The sequence below is a fragment of the Carcharodon carcharias genome, chromosome 5 (assembly GCF_017639515.1).
Source record: "Carcharodon carcharias isolate sCarCar2 chromosome 5, sCarCar2.pri, whole genome shotgun sequence".
Classification (NCBI taxonomy): Eukaryota; Metazoa; Chordata; class Chondrichthyes; order Lamniformes; family Lamnidae; genus Carcharodon; species Carcharodon carcharias.
In genome coordinates this window covers 61,023,477-61,044,231 of record NC_054471.1, presented here as the reverse complement: position 1 = coordinate 61,044,231, position 20,755 = coordinate 61,023,477, and the positions used below count along the sequence as shown (strand labels likewise).

The 20,755-nt window shown below is 40.8% G+C and overlaps 1 protein-coding gene across 1 annotated transcript in view; it reads left to right on the top strand.

Annotated features, from left to right (window-relative positions):
* The window catches only part of LOC121277874 (pleckstrin homology domain interacting protein), a 246,095-nt gene that overhangs the window by 210,262 nt on the left and 15,078 nt on the right, over positions 1–20,755 (top strand). The window contains exons 33-38 of the mRNA XM_041187625.1: positions 1,520–1,595; positions 3,032–3,085; positions 4,534–4,683; positions 9,054–9,206; positions 10,488–10,651; positions 15,586–15,851. Coding sequence (XP_041043559.1) covers positions 1,520–1,595; positions 3,032–3,085; positions 4,534–4,683; positions 9,054–9,206; positions 10,488–10,651; positions 15,586–15,851 — 863 coding nt within the window. The remainder of the gene's footprint in view (positions 1–1,519; positions 1,596–3,031; positions 3,086–4,533; positions 4,684–9,053; positions 9,207–10,487; positions 10,652–15,585; positions 15,852–20,755) is intronic.

Genomic DNA, 20,755 nt, shown 5'->3' with positions numbered 1-20,755 from the left:
GGCTAACCGTGTAGTGTGAAAAGGGAGTCATGTGTAAACCACTGTAGCAGATGCCTATCTTCATGCACAGGAATCATCTGGCAACTTTCATGGGCATTTTTCTGGTACCAATGTGTCCAATAATATTGTACATTCAAATCTTAAAATTTTAACTTGTGGATAATTGTAGACATTTATAAAGCTTTTTTTTAGTTTATTATGTTAGCCGAGTTACATTTTGGAGCCTTTCCAGGGCCCTCAGTGGAATACATGCCAGCTCAGAGCTGGTGAGAGTTTCATTGAGGCCTTGCAGAGGCTTACTCAGCACAATTCTCAGGATAGCAAAGGACCAACTCGAGCTCCTCTCCATTTAGTTTGGAGGACTCTTTCTCCCCAATGCTACTCCATCCCTGCTCTGTTGAATGGAATTTCCATGGGGTTGAGTCCCAACAGAACTAAGTTCTCCTCCCCCATTCATTCCAGCCCCTCAATCAAAACATGTTCCTGTTGCGTCACTTGACAATAGGAATTTCACATCCCAAGTGAAAAATAAATTACACACTTTTTACAAAATTCCAGTAAAGATACTGGGTTTTACCGCTGAGTAGTGCCAAGGTTCAGATGCGATAAAGCACCAAAGAGATGACCTTCATGCATATTAACTGCTTCAAAGAAAAAGTTTGCTGGAAGTCATTCAATGCTAATATATTTTTAAATGATTCCTCCCTTTTATAATTAATTATGATAAAAAATTATATAAATTATTCTAAACGTATTTTCTTTGTTAACTTTCTATTACAATTCTTCTGATTCTTATAAATAATTCAATGCAAACATTTTAAAATAAATCTAATCTATTAATTAAACTTGTACTCTTAGGTAAATTGGAACAACAATATTCTTAGGGTACTTTTCAAATCCTAATGTATAAAATGGAAATATGTCATCACGAGAGGTATGAACAGCTACAAATAGCCATTTCCTTCTTCAATGCTATCGATGAACTGCCTGAAGCCCTTTTATTGATGAACAGGCATTTTGAATATATCCAGAAGTTTAATCTTTCACATTTATTTACTTATGTGTCAGTGTGACTCGGCTGGGAGCACTCTCACCGCTTGAGTCAGAAGGTTCTGAGTTCAAATCCCTCTCCCGTACTTAATCAAGGCTGACGTTCCAGTGCAGTACTGTTGGAGGTGCCAACTTTAGGATGAGGTGTTAAACCAATGCTCTGTCTGCCCTTTCAGGTGGACATAAAGAACCAAGATATTATTTCGAAGAAGAGCAGAGGAGTTATGCTTGTTGTCCTCGCCAATATTTATCCCTCAACAGCACCACAAAAAACAGATGAGCTGGTCAATATCATGTTGGTGTTTGCAGGAGCTTGCTGTGTGCTAATTGGCTGCCACATTTCCTACATTACAACCGTGACTTCTAAAAGTACTTCATTGGCTATAAGTTGCTTTGAAGTGCCTAGTAGACATGAAAGGCACTTTATTATCTTTCTTTCATTTTTCTTTCTTTTTATTTATTGCTTCAGAGACCAGAACTCTACTGACATCCTTCCATTCTACAATAACTTGAAGAAGAAAATGATGTCAGATGAAGAAGATGAGGTAATTTTCAAAGGCTGAAATCTGGCAAAGTAGATTCTTTTACAAAATATATTCAGTAAGTTCATTTGATTCCATAGTGAGCCAGACACTGGACTACCATTATGTCCAGGCCAGGGGTGCTTGGTTTCATCCTCAAAATGCCCTGAGTTAGCTGATCTCATCTGGGGTAGTGGCTGGGAACTATAATTGATTTCAGCACCTCTGGCATCATAAGACAAAACTAAATTAGTCAACATTCCTGTTGCCGATTGCTGTCCAGTCACCCCTTATTATAATGTGCACATGCTTACACTTTGAGCAAGGATAGGATCATTCTCTGATATGATGCTCTGTGATTTTATTGTCTGTCAGTATTCACCGTCTAGGGTTACATAAAGAATGGGCACTTGGATCTTGGACTGTAAGCACTGGCAGTGTTCATGGAGCTGGGTCCAATAAGAGTTGATACCTCTGATGGAGAGATGACCCTCTAATTAATGTTGTATTATTGCCGTAATTGTTACATGCTAGGAAAATGAATATGTTAGTAGAAGCCCACACAATCGGTGGATTTTAATGGGGTCCTGGGGAGTAGGTTGGGAAGCAAGGGAGGCCAGAGAATTGCATTGGAAGGGTGGTGTGAGGTGGTTGGTGGTGTGGAGTGTCTGACGCAGTGGAATTCTCTCAGCAGCTGGGGAAGGTGGAGAATGACCTTCCTGCAAAGCGAACGATTGAAACTCTTAAATGATCAATTAAAGGCCAGTTAAGGGTCTCTTCCCACTGCTGTGTGGGAAGATTGTCCATTAAAACATGAGGGTCAGCCCTGTCAGCCACAGGGGGCAATCTCCATGGAAACACAGCCCTTGCTGTTTACCGGGGCCTGCCTGACTGGCCACAGCGATCCCGATCTGAATTACCTTGCTCCCAGGGCAGTGTCCATGATGCCGCGGTAGGCCGGGTAAATCCCAGCAGTAGCCACTGCTCCTAGTGAACTGAAGAAATGTCTACCTTCCCAGGATCAAGGCCCTTAAAGGAACAGGAGCCCCATTAATTAATTGCCTAATTACCACAGAATCGTTTCTGGACTCACGGAAATGGCCAAGGCAGGGTTGGCCTGCCGTTGGGCCACCTCAACAAGATTCAGCCCGATGCTAGTTAAACATAAAGGCCTTTACATCTGCACACTTGGGTGTGAAATACTGAAGAGGCTGATTAACCTGCCGTTAATTCCCTGTATTTGCAATCTTATTAAACCCCTAATTATTCACTCACCGATATGTATGGAATTACAATTTCTTGAAATTTGCAGAATATTAAAACTATTCTTGAAGCTTAAATAAACCTGGGGCATAATCAAACTGTAACACTCTATAATTATCCAGATCATGTTAATAGTTATTTCTTTCTAACTGTAATGTTTTTGTCACATTGTTATGTCCTATTTTTCTGGTTATAAGGATGATGAGGCAGAGAATTCTGATGTTCCAGGAACCTCCACCAGAAATAAGAAGGTAACTTGATCTTAGTCATGTGTAACAGCATGCAGGCCTAAAGCAACTGGTGTAATGCATTACTATTTACTTGTTGGTAACCTTTTTGGGAGGAGAAGAAAAAATATATTGTGCATTACATATAAAGTCATTTAGGGAACTGTCAGAATATTGTTTTTTTAAATTTGTCTGCTAGTTGTGAAAATAGCATTTATTTTAAGCTGTGATGCATTTCTGAGATAAACTTTAATGGGGTGAATGTCCCTTTCTTATCTCCAACTTCTTTTCTGTTCACTTTTTAATATGGCATGCTATGGGTCAAGTACTCAAAGTAGACTTCCTCGGAAATAACAGGGCATTCAAGCTGCAGCATGCCATGCGTAGAGTTCATGAACACAAGTTCAAATCTGATATAACCTATATGATTAATATCTGTTCTTGGCTATGCTATCTGGAGTAGATGTTGCATGGAAGCTAGATACTTTTCCACAGGGAGTGATGAAGGATCCGGTAGAAATTGAATATAGGTATACAAAAGCAAAATGCTGCAGACACTGGAAATCTGCAGTAAAAACAGAAAATTCTAGAAATACACAACAGGTCGAACAGTGTCCATGGAGAGAAAAAAAAACAGGTTCTGGTGAAAGGTCACAGACCTGAAGTGTTGAGCTGGATTCTACAGGCCACCCCTGGACAGGAAGCAGATGTAAAATAGGGTGCCGTGCCTACTGCCTGCCTGCCCACATTGCATTTTAATGAGTAGCAGGGGAGGCATCAGGTGTGCTGCCCTTCCAATTAATACTCACTTCAGGGCCTTATCCTGCTGTCGCTCAGCTTTAGTAGGTGGTGAGAGAGGTCTCTGTCTAGATTTCACCCTGCAGGCTGCTGGCCAGTGAAAGTCCCCCGTGCCAATCAGAGGGCCCCCCTCACCCGCAACAGCTCTCCCTCCCCGCATCCACCCTCCACCTTGCACTATCCAACATGAGACCCCCCACCCCCTTCGCCGGAGCCTGCCAACCCAGTTCCAGCAAGATCCAAGACTTAGCTGGAGGTCTAGCCCATTGCTGAACACCTTCTCGCTGTCCTCAGTGCAGTACTAACAGTGGTAACTGCTCCTGAAGGCACCGCCAGTACTGCAGAGCTTCCGGCCTCCAATTGGACAGCAGCTCGACACAGCTGGACTACCTCCTGGAAAGAGATGGAAGCCTTGCCTCGTAGCAATTAAAGGCCTATTGGCCGAAAAATTAAAGCAGGGCGTGTTGGTCGAGTGGAGGTGGGCTCGCCACTACCATTTAAGCTGGGGTACGGAGCACCTGCATTCAGCATATAATCTAATCCGTTAATTCTGTTTTTCTCTCCACGGATGCTGCCTGACCTGCTAAATATTTCCAGCATTTTGTGTTTTTATTTTAAAAATCTCTACATGTTGAAGGCATAAACTTTGAATTCTTATATTTTGGGGAATCCAGGAACACCAGCCTAGGAGGACACAGCGTAATCGTGTTCAGTCACATGATGTTAATGCCTGGAAAGTGCGCTGTAGAGAGCTGCTGCATCTAATCTTTCAGTGTGAAGACTCGGAGCCTTTCCGTCGGCCTGTGGATTTATTTCAGTATCCAGTATGTAAATACCTACTTTAACTTACTTAGTTAGTGCTGTTCACATAATTGGTTTTTTCTAAGTAACGTCAAGGCATTTTAACTGAGTGCTTTAAAAAGATATACGAAGGGAAGTTTTGGAGACTCTGCTCATAGCAAGGAGCCTTGCAATTCAGGGTGTGCAGGTTGTAGAATTGGGTATGGAGATCATGCCGCTGCTTTGCTGTATAGCATTTTGGAGACTTTGCTGCAGATATACATGACATAATTTCACCTCAGATTCCTTTGGAAATAAACCATATGCCAGATTGCAGAGTGCAGCCCACCTATGTAAAATACTCTTTAGCTGTCCTGGGCTTGTAGAGTTGACAGCTTAAAGACCTTTAGAGTTTCCTATGCTGTTTGGAAAGTGCTAGGTTTGGGTGGGGTTGTCGGACTCCAGTTTCAGCTACCTTGCAGGAAGGTTCAGAACCGGGAGCTGCACGGTTGTGCAAGTTGAACCTGGAGATGGAAGACGGTGACAGTGGATTCTGGGAACCAAAAGGAGGCGGTTCTCCAAAGATATGTTGGCTGACCTTCACCACAAGTTTGGTTTGTTATTTAATTTCATCTAAACTTTCATTGGTAAATCATTTCTTGTTGATATATATTTGTTTTTGCATTGCAAGATTTTTGGTTACCACACTTTTTCTTGCAACTATCTTGCTTTGAGTTGCAATTTCACTTGCCACAACCAGAATGTTCAAGATGGGAATTCTTGTGATGGTTGCAATGGAATTCCATGACTCTCAGAGGATGGTCACTTCAGAAAGGGCTGTAGGCAGGTGCACTTACACTTGGGACATTATGCCAGAGTTTAGTTTAACTGACCCTGACATTTTTTGCTAGACCTATCAGGGAAGACCAATCTTTGGCCTCTCTGCTTTGTGAGGGAGCTAGCATAGCTGTTAATTTTCTTAAAATTGACAAAACAGGGAAAACACAGAGACTTTGTAGTGGTTTGATACAACTGAGTGGCTTGTTAGGCCATTTCAGAGGGCATTTAAGAGTCAACCATGTTGCTGTGGGTCTGGGGTCACATGTAGGCCAGACCAGGTAAGGACAGCAGATTTCCTTCCCCAAACCAGAAAGTGTTTTACAACAATTGACAATGGCTTCATGGTCATCATTAGATTTTTAATTCCAAACTTTTACAGAATTCAAATTCCACCACCTGCCATGGTGGGATTTGAACCCAGGCCCCCAAAGCATTGCCTTGGGTCTCTGGATTACTAGTCCAGCGACAATATCACTACATCATCACCTCCCCCCCCCCTTAGTTGCTTCAACAATGACCAGTGGGGATGGCATTGGGCATGGAGGAAAGCGTCTTTGGAAGGACTGCATCAATTTCTTTAATAGCTGTTTGTGGTTATTAGAGGCCCATCATCTCAGTCCCAGGACATTGCTGCATGAGTTCTTCAGAGTGGCACCCTTAGCCCTACCATCTTTAGTTGCTTCAATAATGACATTCTGTCCATCTTAAATCAGAAGTGGGCATGTTCACTGGTGATTGTTAACATCCAATCATAACTCCCAAGGTCTGTGTCCGTGTCCACATGCAGCAAGACCTGAACAACATTTTGACTTGGGCTGTTAAGTGGCAAGTAACATTTGCGCCACACAAGTTCCAGGCAACAACCATCTCCGACAAGAGACAGTTTGATGATCTCCCCTTAACATTCAGCAGTATTATCACTGCTGAGTTCCTTAACATCAACATCCTTAAGGGGGTGTCATTATTAATCTGAAACTTAACTAGGTGAGCCACATGAATACTGTAGCTATAAGAGCAGAGGCTGGGAATTCTGCGGTAAGTAACTCACCTCCTGACTCCTCAAAACCTTTTCACCATCTGCAAGGCACAAGTTAGAAGTGTGATGCAATACTCCACTTAACTGGATGAATGAAGCTCTAATAACATTCAAGAAGTTTGACATCATCCAGGACAAAGTAGCCTGCCGGATTGGCACCCTATCCACCACCTGAAACATTCACTCCCTGCACAACTGATGCAAAATAGCAACAATGTGTACTACCTAGAAGATGCACTGCAGCAACTCACCAAAGTTTCTTCAATAACACCTCCCAAACACACGAACCCTACCATCTAACGATCAAGAGCAGCAGGCACATGGATGCACCATTTGGAATTTCCCCTCCAAGGCATACACCATGCCTCCTTGGAAAGATATCAATGTTCCTTCATTGTCACTGGTAAAAATCCTGGACCTCCCTACATAACAGTGGTTAAAGGCGGCGGATAATTATCACCATCTGAAAGGAAGTTATGGATGGGCAATAAACACTGGCCTTGCCAGGACATCCATATCCAGTGACCAATTAAGAAGAGAAATCCAAGGTTTATGGCAGACTGTAAGTGTCAATTTTCAGAAACCCAGAGATTTGCAAGAATGTGAGTAATCAGTTTGGTATCGTCAAAATATTGGTAAACTGCAGCCATAATTACAAACTCTTTGATTACTAAAAGCAAGTTAAACCTAAAATCTGTTCGAGACAACAGTATTGCTCTTTGTTGAATCTTTATTGAGTTGGTGCTTTGTCCCACAAATTTTCAGTGCTAGCAAACCTCCTGACCCTAAAGCACTAGCTGACGAAGTATAGCATAAAATCATCATCTTTGATCTTAAAATTTTCTTTCACAAACTGATCTTTCAATGTGAAACGTGTATGGTGGCTTTGTAAGAATCTGTAATTGATTTAGGGAATTGTAGAGAGTGGAAAGCAACCTTGTCTGTATGGTCATTCCTGGGGCCGAATTTTACAGCCCCATTTGCAGCAGGGGCGAGGCTGTAAAATTCAGCAAGCCGTTCAAAAGCACAATGGCTTCGGGGGGACTGTAAAATTTCACCAGCATAGAATTGCGTCGTTGGAGTTTGTTGAATGAGGCTTTGTGGTTGAACAAGAATACCTACCCAAAACTAAATTGCCAATTATAACTGTGAACAAGCCACAGGATTAAGGAATTCGGACAAGCAGAACTAGGAAAGAAATTTTGAAAATGTACAATAGAATTTTTATCTAAAAGAAAAATGTAAAATAAATTGCCATCCCACCCAAAGCATTGACCTATCTCTTTTCAGATATTGACTGATCTATGCCCTTCTAGTATTTTCTATTTTTATTACTGATTTCCAGTGTTTGTACTTTTTCTTATCCTTAAACAAAAAGTCAGTGCTATCTGCAGGAAGAAATATTTGCTACCTTACATTAAGGTTACAAAAGCAAAACATGCTGGAAATCTTAAATAAAAACAAGAAAAGACCTCAGCAGGTCAGGCAGCACTTGTGGCAAGAAGCAGAATTAAGATTTCAGGTCGAGATGACCTTTGAAGAAAGTAAAGAACTTGCATTTAGATAGTGCTTTTAATGACTTGAGGATTTGCCAAAGTGTTTCACAGCCAATTAAGTACTTTTTTTTTGGAATGCAACCTTGTTATAATGTGCAATTGACAATTTACGTGCTGCAACATCCGACAAAAAACGGTGCAATAATTCACTAGCTAATTTTTTTTGACGTATTAGTTGAGACTTAAATATTAGACAGTACACGGAGAACTTTCCTGTTCATTGAATAGCGTCAAAAAAAAAAATCTGTTTGTGAAAGTGTTTCAGAATTCAGCAGATTACATAACTTGTTGATGATGTGATGTAAAATAATGCCCAGTTTGTCATGCCTCCAAGACAAAGCCATGAAGCTCACCTGGGGAATGTTACCTCTCGTTCGGGAAACATATAAACAAAACTGCATATTTAACAAATTTCTAAAATAACCTAATATGCTGTAATGTATTGTTGAGCTTATTACTACAAACTGACTTTTGTGTTATTTAGACACTTAAATAGGCATTCATATTACATTAGACCAGTCTTACAGTTTTACCTGCTGAGTATTTCCAGCATTTTCTGTTTACTTTAAGGAAATTTATTTTGTACTTTTTTTTTTACACACGCATTCACCAATATCATTGTGATACATAGTCCAACACCAGAAATTACTTTCACAGAAACTTATAGAGTAATACAGTCATTTACAGCACCAGGGGCCATTCAGCCCATCGAGTCTGTGCTGGTTCTCTGTGGAACTCTCACTTCTCCCACTTGATCCCTTTAACCCTGCAAGTTTATTTCCTTCAAGGGCCCATCCAATTTAATTTATGTTTCCATTAAAGTTAACCAATCAATTAGGAGATTGGTGGAAATTCCTGGGACATGTTTCAGCAAGGGAAAGTATTCATGTTGACCCATTAGATCATTTGCACATTCTTAACCTTTGTCTCCATTTCTCAAATTAGTAGTCTTATTTTTGTAAACATATTTGTTTTCTTCTAGGATTATAGAGATATCATTGACACACCAATGGATTTCGGAACAGTTCAAGAGACATTGGAAGCTGGAAATTATGAGACGCCATTGGAATTATGTAAAGACGTGCGCCTTATTTTTAGCAACTCCAAGGCTTACACTCCCAGCAAAAAGTCAAGGGTAAGCAAATTGTTTAAGTGACACATGGACTATCCAAAATAAGTAAGCAAGTCAGAGAATGATGTTGACTTTGATTGATCCTTTTGATATTTAGGAAATGAGTACATCCTGCCTACTGGCCATTTATCAGTGGACAGAATAGGAAGTAGGTATGCTTTTCAGGACTTCACTGCAACCCAAAATCTGATTATTTTCATCTCAATCCTTTATAAGCTAATATAAATATAATGAGCTAAAATTCTCATTCTCTCTCTTTCTCTCTCTCTCTCTTAAAACTCTCATTATCCCTCTCTCTCTCTCTTCCTCCTCCCCTGTCCCTCTGCCCCTCTTCTCTCTGAAGGTATCTTGAGGGGTTGGAACCTCTCCCATCTGTTGACATGGGCAAAAGGCAAGGAATTGGCATTAAAGAGATAGGAGCTTCCATGCCTAGTGAAATAGCCAAATGATTTTCATCGGTTCCTCTGGTCCTAGTGTAACCAGCTGGAAGTAACTTTACAACTTAACCAGCCGCCTGACATTTGCAAAACTCCTCTGAAATACTCGAGACAAAATAAGTCATCATTCTCAGTATGGATGTACATATTGCTACAAAGAAACTCTCGAGAATTATAATTTATTGTCCTTTAACTATAAAACTGTGCTCATTGACTCTATAAAGTTTTAGACTGTAATATCAGGTCAAAGCTTGCATTGCGCTGAGGAATAAGGAAAGAACTTGCATTTAGATAGTGATTTTAATGATGTGAAGGTTTGCCAAAGTGCTTTCACAATCAATTAAGTACTTTTTCTTTGCAGTGCAATCTTGTTATAATGTAACCAAGCAGAATAGACAATTTACGTGCCACAACATCTCACAAAGAATAGTGGAATAGTTGACCAGATAGTCTTTTTTTTCATGTTGGCTGAGACTTAAATATTGGACACTACACAGGAAGAACTTTCCTGTTCTTTGATTAGTGCTAAAAAAATTCCCTGTTTATAAAAGAGTTGCAGAATTCAGCAGGTTACATTATTTGTCGATGATGTGATGTAATATAATGCCCAGTTTGCCATGCCTCCAAGACCAAGTCATTGAGCCTCACCTGGCAAGCGTCACCTTTTGTTTGGGAAATATATTTGTAACAAAACAGTGTATTTAACAAATTTCTAAAATAATCTAATATACCAGAATGTATTGTTGACCTTTATTACTATAAAATGACTGTTGTGTTATTTTGACACTTAAATAGGCATTCATATTACATTAGGCCAGTCTTACAATTAAATGTCCATTCTCACCAGATCTATAGTATGAGTTTACGGCTGTCGGCATTGTTTGAAGAACACATGAGCTCCATCATTTCTGATTATAAAGCAGCAGTTCGATTCTGTTCAAGAAAGAAGGCTTCCAGCCAAAGGCGCAAGCGAAGAAGAAGTAGCTCCCCCTCTAGCAGTGCTGCGTCGAGGTATGTTAATTCGGAGTACGTGAAAGTGATTTTATTTTGAAGACGCAGATATAATATTATTTTGTTTTCTTCTCGAAACGAATTGAATGCTAAAACCCCAAAAATTACCGTAAACGACTGGTTGAACAAAGCCGTGTAACCACAAATTGATGACTTGTTAATCTAGTCTAGTCTCAAAGTATTAACTGTTCCTGCTGATGCATATTGCAGCCCTTTTAATGAAGCTTTTAAAGTATTTAAATTGTTTTCACATGTTGAGCAAGATTTTCGTAATGCTGTCTTTAGAAATCAACGGAGATTGTTTAAAGCCCTGTGGAATGCAAAAAGGTTCTGTTTGATACAAAAATGTTTGTCAATATTTTATTGTTAAATTGCATTTAGTTGTACCATCTATTGTGCTGCTACTTTGTAAGCGTTCTGGAGAGGAATATTCATTGGCGTCATTAGAAGTTAAAACATTGGCAAGAAATGATAATCTTGCGTTCACATTATTGTAAAAAACAAAGGATCTCTTTTTTTGGTGGGGGGGTGGTGTTGATTGGGAGAGGGGGTGATAGGAGACAAAGTGAGTGCATCAAAGGAGCTGTGGGTGGGAGAATGGGGTGACAACATTGGAGTCAGAATTTAGCAAGTAATTCAAATTCACCAGACTTCTGAGTGAGTCGTCCTAAATTGCAGTCAGGCTGAAGCAGTCAAGTCTTCCTCCCACCCCTTTCTCATGTTAGCAGAGACTTTTGATGATGATCCCAGGCTATTGAGGAAACACTGTCCTCTTTAGGCCCAAGCAGTAGGGATATCAACCTGCAACTCTGTTTCTCTCTCCACAGTTGCTGCTTGATCTGTTGGCTATTTCCAGCCTTTTCTGTTTTTATTTCAGATTTCCAGCATCCACAGTAATTTGCTTTGATAAGCAAAAAGTATTGTGTAATGAATGTTTTTGGACTGGAGGAACATAAGCAATGATGTGTTTCCATGGGTAAATGCTTGGGATTATTACTGATCTCAAGATACGTATATAAATGAAAACAGAATTACCTGGAAAAACTCAGCAGGTCTGGCAGCGTCGGCGGAGAAGAAAAGAGTTGACATTTCGAGTCCTCATGACCCTTCGACAGAACTTGAGTGAATCCAAGAAAGGGGTGAAATATAAGCTGGTCCCCTGATCGTAAACCAGCTTATATTTCACCCCTTTCTTGGATTCACTCAAGTTCTGTCGAAGGGTCATGAGGACTCGAAACGTCAACTCTTTTCTTCTCCGCCGACGCTGCCAGACCTGCTGAGTTTTTCCAGGTAATTCTGTTTTTGTTTTGGATTTCCAGCATCCGCTGTTTTTTTGTTTTTATATACATTTATAAATGATCTAGATAGGTGCAGGGGAACTACCAAAATTTGTAAACAACATCAAAATATTTAATATGGTTAGTTGAGGACTACAAATAAATTCAGGAGGACATAGCAAAGCTAATAGGTACAGAATCATACGGCCTTGAAGTATTAACTGTGTTCCTCTCCGCAGATGCTGTCAGACTTGCTGAGTTTTTCCAGGTATTTTTATTTTTGTTTTAATTTTCCAGCATCCGCAGTTTTTTGCTTTTATCTTAAGTCCAGAATATAGATTGGGATGAAATTTAATGCAAAGAAATTTGAAGTAATACATTTTGGAATGAAGAATAAGGAGAATAAATAGATGCAAATTGGTAAAAGAATAGAATAAGAGACTTGTGGCTTAAGGTACACAAATCTTAAAATGTTGATGGTGAGTGAAATGGCAAAGTAATAATGCTAAACCTGGACAAATCATTAAGATAAAAGCAAAAAAAACTACGGATGCTGGAAATCCAAAACAAAAACAGCTGGAAAAACACAGCAGGTCCGACAGCATCTGCGGAGAGGAACACAGTTAACGATTCAAGTCCATGTGACTCTTCAACAAAACTAAGGAAAAATAGAAAAGAGGTGAAATATAAGCTGGTTTAAGGAGGGGTGGGACAGGTAGAGCTGGATAGAGAGCCAGTGATAGGTGGAGATAACCAAAAGAGGTCATAGGCAAAAGGACAAAGAGGTGTTGACAGTGGTGATATTATCTAAGGAATGTGATAATAGGTGACATTAAGAGTAGAAAGTAGGGCGAGCAAGGTACAGATAGCCCTAGTGGGGGTGGGGTGGGGAGAAGTAATTGAAATAGGACAAATCAATGGCTTGGCTGGAGCTAGAATATTGTGTTCATTTTTAAGCACCCTACTTTAGGCAGAATGGCAAGGTCATGAAGAGGACATAGATCCACTAAATTGATACCAGGGATGAGAAGCTTTAGTTAGGCTAGAAAAACTGGTGATCTTTTTGCTAGAACAGAGAAAGTTAAGAGATCTAATAGTGGTGCTCCAAGTTATTAGGGTTTTAATAAGGCAAATACTGCCTTATTTTGACTGCTGATTGAGTCAGTAACTAGAGGGGATAAATGTATTAATTTTGCACAAGGAAGATAGAAAGTTAGCATAAAGGTACTGCAATCAATTAGGAAGCCAAAGGGTATTTTGGATTTTATTGAAAGTGGATTGGAGTGCAAAAATAGGGAGGTCTTTCTGAAATTGTACAGAGCTTTGGTGAGACCACACCTAGAGAACTGTGCACAGTTTTGGCTTCCATATTTAAGGAAGAATATACTTGGAGGCAGTGCAGCGATGATTCACTGGGTTGGTTCCTGGGATTAGAGAGTTGTCCAATGAATAGAGGCAGAATAAATTGGTCTATACTCTTTGGAAGTTAGAAGAATTGATCTCTTTGAAACATACAGGATTCTGAAGGGACTTGACAGGGTAGACATTGAGAGGTTGTTTCCCCTGGCTGGGGAATCTAGAACCCAGGGACATAGACTTATGATAAGGGGACAATCATTTAGGACTGAGATGAAGAGAAATCTCTTCACTCAGAGGGGTGTGTCTTTGGAATTTTCTAGCCCAAGGCGTTATGGATGCTCCATTGTTAATATATTTAAGGCTGAAATAAGCACATTTTTTTGTCTCTCAGCGAATCAATGCATATGGGGAGCAGGTTAAAAAGTGCAGTTGAGGCAGACCAGCTATAATCGTGTTGCCGCTCGTATTTCTTATGTTCTTATCAGCACCAAAAGAACAAAAAGAGAAGTAAAAGAGTTTTTTTTTAAATATGCAAAATATCCTTGAGAGAAGGATTGCACAGCAGAAACGTTGGTGGAAACAAGACCCATTATACCTTTTAAAATGGAAATGGATAAATATTTCAAAAGGCAGGGAAAGGAGTCAACTAGATAACTCTTTTTGAAATCTATTCCACATATAACAGGGCAAATGGCCTTCTTCAATGTTGGGAAATTGGGTGATTCTTATTAAAACTTTCACAGATTAATTGAGGCAAAGTCAATGGTGTTATCAAGTCTGGCGTAGTGAAGTGATGCTAGAGTTTGACCTCAGCTGTGATTTTAATAGAAGATTCAAAGCAGAAGTGAAGTGATTTGCCCAGGGAAGGAAAATTGGATAATGCGTTACCCAAGCGAGTAGAATGAACCTTTACTACCTGAATTGTGTAGTGTTGGCAAACGTCAGGTTGCTCTTTCCCTGCCTGTCCTCTTGGCTGGCTAATCATGCATGCCTTGCACAATTAGCATGAGGAGGAAATCTAATTTAAAAATATTGAAACCAGAATACAAAAATGTTTGAAAAACTTGTTTATCTTCCTGACATTTGAATTTATTTTTAATAGAATTTCAGCATGAATATAGATAAGTTTTCTTTGAACATAATGTTAAAGAAATTTAATCTGCCAAGGGTCAATAACTAGGGGACACAGATTTAAGATAATTGGCAAAAGAATCGGGGTTGAGGATAATTTTTTTTAGTGAGTTGTTATGAGCTGGAATGTACTACACCAAAAGGTGGGGAAATGCGAGTTCAATAGTGGCTTTCAAAGGGAATTGGATGCATGAAAAGAAAAAAATTTGCAGGGCTATGGGAAATGAAGCGAGGCTATGAGACCAATTGGATAGTTCTTTCAGAGGGGCATGATGGGCTGAATGGTCGCCTTCTCAGTGTTGTAAGAGCCTGTGATTCAATTGTTGGTGGGTTGGTATTGTCAATGGAGTTGAAATACAACACAGTGATTTTGATATAAAACAAAAAATGCTGGAAAAACTCAGCAGGTCTGGCAGCATCTGTGGAGAGAGAAACAGAGTTAATGTTTCAAGTCCATATGATTCTTCTGCAGAGCTGAAGAGAAGAAGGAATGTGTGGATCTTATACTGTTTAAGAGGGGATGGAGCAGGTGGAGCAAGATAGGTCAGGGATAGGTGGGAGCTTAGGAGAGATTGACAAAGATGTCTTGGATACAAGACAAAAGAAGTGTTAATGGTAGTGACGTCTTTGTCAATCACTCCTGACCTTCTATCTTGTTCCACTTGCTCCACCCCCTCTTAAACAGGGAAAAATCAATCACATTTCTACTTTTCTTTAGCTCTGAAGAAGTCATATGGACTCAAAACGTAAACTCTGTTTCTCTCTCCACAGATGCTTTGAGACCTACTGAGTTATTCCAGGTTTTTTTGTTTTTATTTCAGATTTCCAGCATCTGCAGTGTTTTGCTTTCATCACAGTGATTCTGATGTTGAATTAGCAAAAAATTCAAATAAGGAGTACTTATTTTTAATAAATGAAGGGACAAGTTAGGAATAAATTATTCTTATGACTTAACCATTCTTTGATTCAATGTTTTCACACAAACAGTGATATGAATTTAAATTAGCTGCTGTCTGTCTTTTAGTTAGCTGAACGATTGTAACAAAAGATGAGGATAATGGCATTTCTTACCTCTTCCCTTGAATAATGTTGAATAAAATACCTTTCAGCCAAGAAATGAGAGTTCCAATTGTGGATATATAATGACAATCCATGTTTTACTTACAGCCCTGAAAGGAAACGAAGGTTTTTAAAACCCCAAGCCAAGATAGAGCAGCCCATTTCTTCAACCTTATCTATGCCTGTGAGATCAACAAGTATGAAAACCTCTGTTATTCAGGCCAATGGTAAGGCAGGTGAATCTGCTTCTGTCGTCCGTACCAGAAGCACAAGGCTACGACCGGGGATCACCTCCGGGACCGAAACACCATCTTCATTAGGAGTAGTGGCAGCAGTTTCAAAATCTTCTGTTGCGTCATCAACAGGAAGTGCAAGTAAGAGATGGATTTTGTTGTTAAATGTCTTATTTTGGGGTTGGTAGTAGAAATCCCAATGCCGCTGTCCTGCCAACTACTGGCCAAATAAAATTCAGTAAAGCTGTTGTTTTACAGGCAGATGGCCAAGGGGGTTACTGCTGTTTGTTGCTACCAGCAGCAGCCAGAGTCACTCTCAGCCCCGAGGTTTCCCATAGAATAATAGCAGATAAGATCAGGTGCAACATGAGAAAGAATTACATTTAAGTAAAATAAAAGAATACTTTGCTGTATCTGACATTAAATAGGTATAATGCATTTTACTTTATGAACATTGAAGCGTAGATTTTATAAATTTGAGATTAGTAGATGAAAAATCTATAGGGTCTGTTGCCCTCAGGTTCCCAATATCCTTTCCTGGAAAATGCAGCTGTGTATTGGGAACTCAAGTTTGTAAAACCTGATAATAAAAATTGACAAATATTTAGGGGTTTGTTTTTGCAGATATTCATTATATTTGTGTTGTTTTTAATAGTGTAATTTTGGCTAAACATTGGGAAGACACTTCAGTCTTCACATTATCCTTAGGTCTCACCAAAAATTCAGTAGTTTCACCTCCATCCTCTCCCCAGCCACCCTCTTAGGCTGAACTAGAGTGTTCACAGCTGCACCAACTTGTTTAACATCCAAACTGAACATCTGTCCTCATGTCTTCTGTAATATCATCAGCTACCAACTCGACCTCAGCACATCTTCGTCTGAATCTCTAATCAATGTGTATGGCAACTCCACTCTCAACTACTTCAGTGCACTTCTGGCTGGTCTCCTGTTGACACCATTTATAAATTTGAAACCATGTGCCCACATCTTATCCTGCCACAAGTGTTACTTGCCCATCACCAGTTTTCTTACTGACATATGTAGGTTTTAATACCTCAGGTTTAAAATTCATAATCTTATAAATCAACTTCTTTATAGACCCACCCATTGCTAGCCCTACAACCTGCTGCTTTGAACATTACTGTTCCAATTACAGACTTTTGGCATCTTCTCCACACACACCCCCTCCCTGCCCCCAATCTCACCACTATCTCAAGCCCTGGAGAGGCAACCACACTTTATCTTTGGTGATTCAATTCTCTTGTATTCCATCCCTAAATCTCTCCCCCCTCCACCGGCCTCACTAATGGTGCTAATTTAGGGAACGGTAGCTTAATGTTACTGGAATAGTAATCCAAAGGCCTGGATTCATGCTTTGGGGAACCAAATTCAAATCCCACCACAGCAGCTGGTGGAATTTAAATTAATTAATAAATCTGGAATAAAAAGCTAGTCTCTATGCCCTTGAAACTACCGGATTATCATAAAAATCCATCTGGTTTGCCAGTATCAAGAAGCACCCAGGGTAGCAAGGGCACAGGATATACACTGGGTGAAGGATTTCAGTGTCCTTCAAGAAGAGTAGCTTGGAAACACCACTACTGACCGAGCTGGCTAAATCCTGATATCTGCCAGACTGGGTCTGGTGAAAGTAACTAGAGGGAAGAACCTGCTTGACCTCACCCTCACCAGTCTACTTGTTGCAGTGCATCTGTCCATGACAGTATTGGTGGGAGTGAACACCACACAGTCCTTGTGAAGATAAAGTCCCATCTTCATGTTTAGTATACCCTTCATCATGTTGTGTGACACGATCACCGTGCTAAATGGGATAGATACAGAACAGATCTCTCTGCTTAAAACTGGGCATCCATGAGGCTCTGTGGGCCATCAGCAGCGGCAGAATTGTATTCAGCCACCATCTGGAACTTCATGGTGCAGCTTATCTTTCGCTCTACCATTACCATCAAGCTAGGTAGTCAACTCTGGTTGAATCACGAGTGCAGGAGAACATGTCATGAGCAGCACTAGGCATACCTAACAACGAGATGTGAACCCCTGGTGAAGCTACAATACAGGACTACACATATGCTAAATAGCAGAGGTAGCATGTAATAGACAAAGCTAAGCCATCCTACAAGCCATGGAACCTATCAAAGCTCTGCAGTCCTGCCACTTCCAGTTGTGAATGATAATGGACAATTAAACAACTAGACAGAGGAGAAGGCTCCACAGACATCCACATCCCCAGTGATGAGGGAGCCCACCACCTCATTGCAAAAGTCAAGGCTGAAGCATTTGTAACCACTTCAGCCAGATGTGCCAAGTGGGTGGTCCATCTCGGCCCCCTGAAATCTGCGGTATCACAGGTGTCAGTTGTCAGTAAATGCGATTCACTTCACGTTATTTCAAGAAGCAGCTGAAAGCACTGTATACAGCAAAGGTGTGGGCTCTGACAATATCTTGGCTGCAGTACTGAACACTTGTGCTCCAGAATTAGCTGCACACACATAGCCAAGCTTTTCCAGTTGAGCTACAACACTGGCATCTACGTGACAATGTGAAAAATTGCCCAGGTGTGTCCTGATCACAAAATCAGAACAAATCCAATCCGGCCAATTAAGATCATTCTCTCCATCATAGCAAAGTGATGGAAGGTGTCATTGACAGTGAAGCGGCACTTACTCAGCAATACCCTGCACACTGATGCCAGCACCACTTGGCTCGGATCTCATTACAGCCTTGGACTAAACATGACAAAAGAGCTGAATTCCAAAGGTGAGGTGAAAGTGATTGCCTTTGACATCAAGGAAAGCATTTGACCAAGTGTGGCATCAAGAAACCCTAGCAAAATTGAGGTCACTGGAAATCAGGGGAAAACTCTTCACTATTTGGAGTTATACCTATCATGCAGAAAGATAGTTGTGGCTGTTGAATGCCAATCATCTCAGCCCCAGGACACTGCTGCAGGAGTTCCTCAGGGTAGTGTCCCAAGCCCAACCATCTTCAGCTGCTTCATTAGTGACCTTCCCTCCATCATAAGGTCAGAAGTGGGGATGTTCGCTGATGATTGCGCAATGTTCAGTACCGTTTGCGACTCCTCAGATACTGAAGCATTCCATGTCCATATGCGCAAGATCTGGACAACATCCAGGCTTGGGCTAATAAGTGGCAATTAACATTCGTGCCACATAAGTGCCATCTCCAATAAAGAGACAATCTGATCATCTCTCCCCTGACATTCAATGGCATTACCTCACTGAATCCCCAACCTTCAACATCCTAGGCGTTACCATTGATCAGAAACTGAGCTGGCTCAGCCAGATAAATACTGTGGTTACAAGAGCAGGCCAGAAGCTGAGAAGTCTGTGAGTAACTTGCTTCCCCAAAGCCTGTCCACCATCTACAAAATAGGAATGCAATGGAATGCTCTCTATTTGCCTGGATGAATGCAGCACCAATGACCAGCGAGGCATAGCAGTTCCCTTGATTGGCACCGCATCCACTACCTTAAACATTCACTCCCTCTCCACCAATGCACAGTGGCAGCAGTATGTACCATCTACAAGGTGCACTGCAGCAACTCGCCAAACCTCCATTGACAGCACCTTCCAAACCCATGACCAATACTACCTAGAAGGACAAGGGTAGCAGATGATTGGGAACACCTCCACTTGCAAGATCACCTCTAAGCCACGCACCATCCTGACTCTGAACCGAATTGGTGCCCCTTCACTGTCAAAAACCTGCAAACTCCCTAATAGCTCTGTGAGTGTACCTACACCAGATGAACTGCAGTGGCCCAAAAAGGTGGCTCATCACCAGCTTGTCATGGACAATTAGGGATGGGTTACAAATGCTGGTCTTGCCAGCAATCTTCAATCCTGTGAAAGAATAGGAACAATTCACTATGACCAAGGTTTGCTCCATTCCCGGTTATGGGTGTTTCCAGAAAATCCGCTTTTTCCACCTGTTATTACCTTCTCCTTGAACCACTGCAGTTTGATATAATTGAATTGCTTACCAAGGAAGTCAAGAATCAATCATGCTTGTATGGAACTGGAATCAGTATAGGCCAGACCAAGTAAAGATGGTAGGTTTCCTTCCCTAAGGACTTCAGTGAAACAGTTGGGCTTTTACAACAATCCAACAGCTTCATGGTCACTTTTACAGATACCAGCTTTTTAATTTCCAGATTTTTTTTTAAGCTGAGTTCAAATTCTCAAACTACTGTGGTGGGATTTGAACTCCAATTCACTAGGTTACACACAGATTCTCCATGCTGAGCAGTTTGTCCTTCCACTCTCCTCTTTCATGGAATACTGATCAGCTCTCCCACCGGTGCAGCTGGACTGAGCTTGGCTCCTCTTAGAACACCAAGTTCCATGTAAGGGCCTGGCTTTTGAATTCTTCATTGTAGGAAGAGAAATTTGAATAACATGTTCAGGAGTCAAGCACTCTGTTACTTGAGCTATTAGACCCATAATCTGTTCTTTATAACTGAATGTTTAATAATTTATAGTTATGTAAACTTTGCTATGACTATCTACTGTTATCTAATGCTATCTTGTGGGGAAAGAAGCGCTTCATAGGAAATATCAAATGCAATTATCCTAATGGGTAAAGGAAAGACACAGTGGGGTAAATTGGAGAGCTACCAAAAACAAGTTTGGGGATCGTGATGCACGATTAACCTATAGCTGATCATTGGAATGAAGGCAGCATGCCAACTTAATGCTGCCTGGTCATTTGAATTATTGCTGCTTGCAGCCAGTACTAAAGCTGCTGTTCATTGTCTGTAAGCATCAGCAGGGAACCCATAATCACAACTTATGGCACCACTTAAAGTTAGCCTGCACCTCCTAAAGGGAGCAACGCATTGTGGCTGGAGCAAGTGCTGTAGTCATGCAGCAAGTGAATCTGACCCAGGGTATTGTGTAAAATGGTGCAACATGGAAGACTGTGTATTCCAAGGTTTTTGGATGATGCACTGGAGCCCTTGGTGGAGGAGGTGGAAAGTAGGAGATTTATCCTGCAGGTGGCCC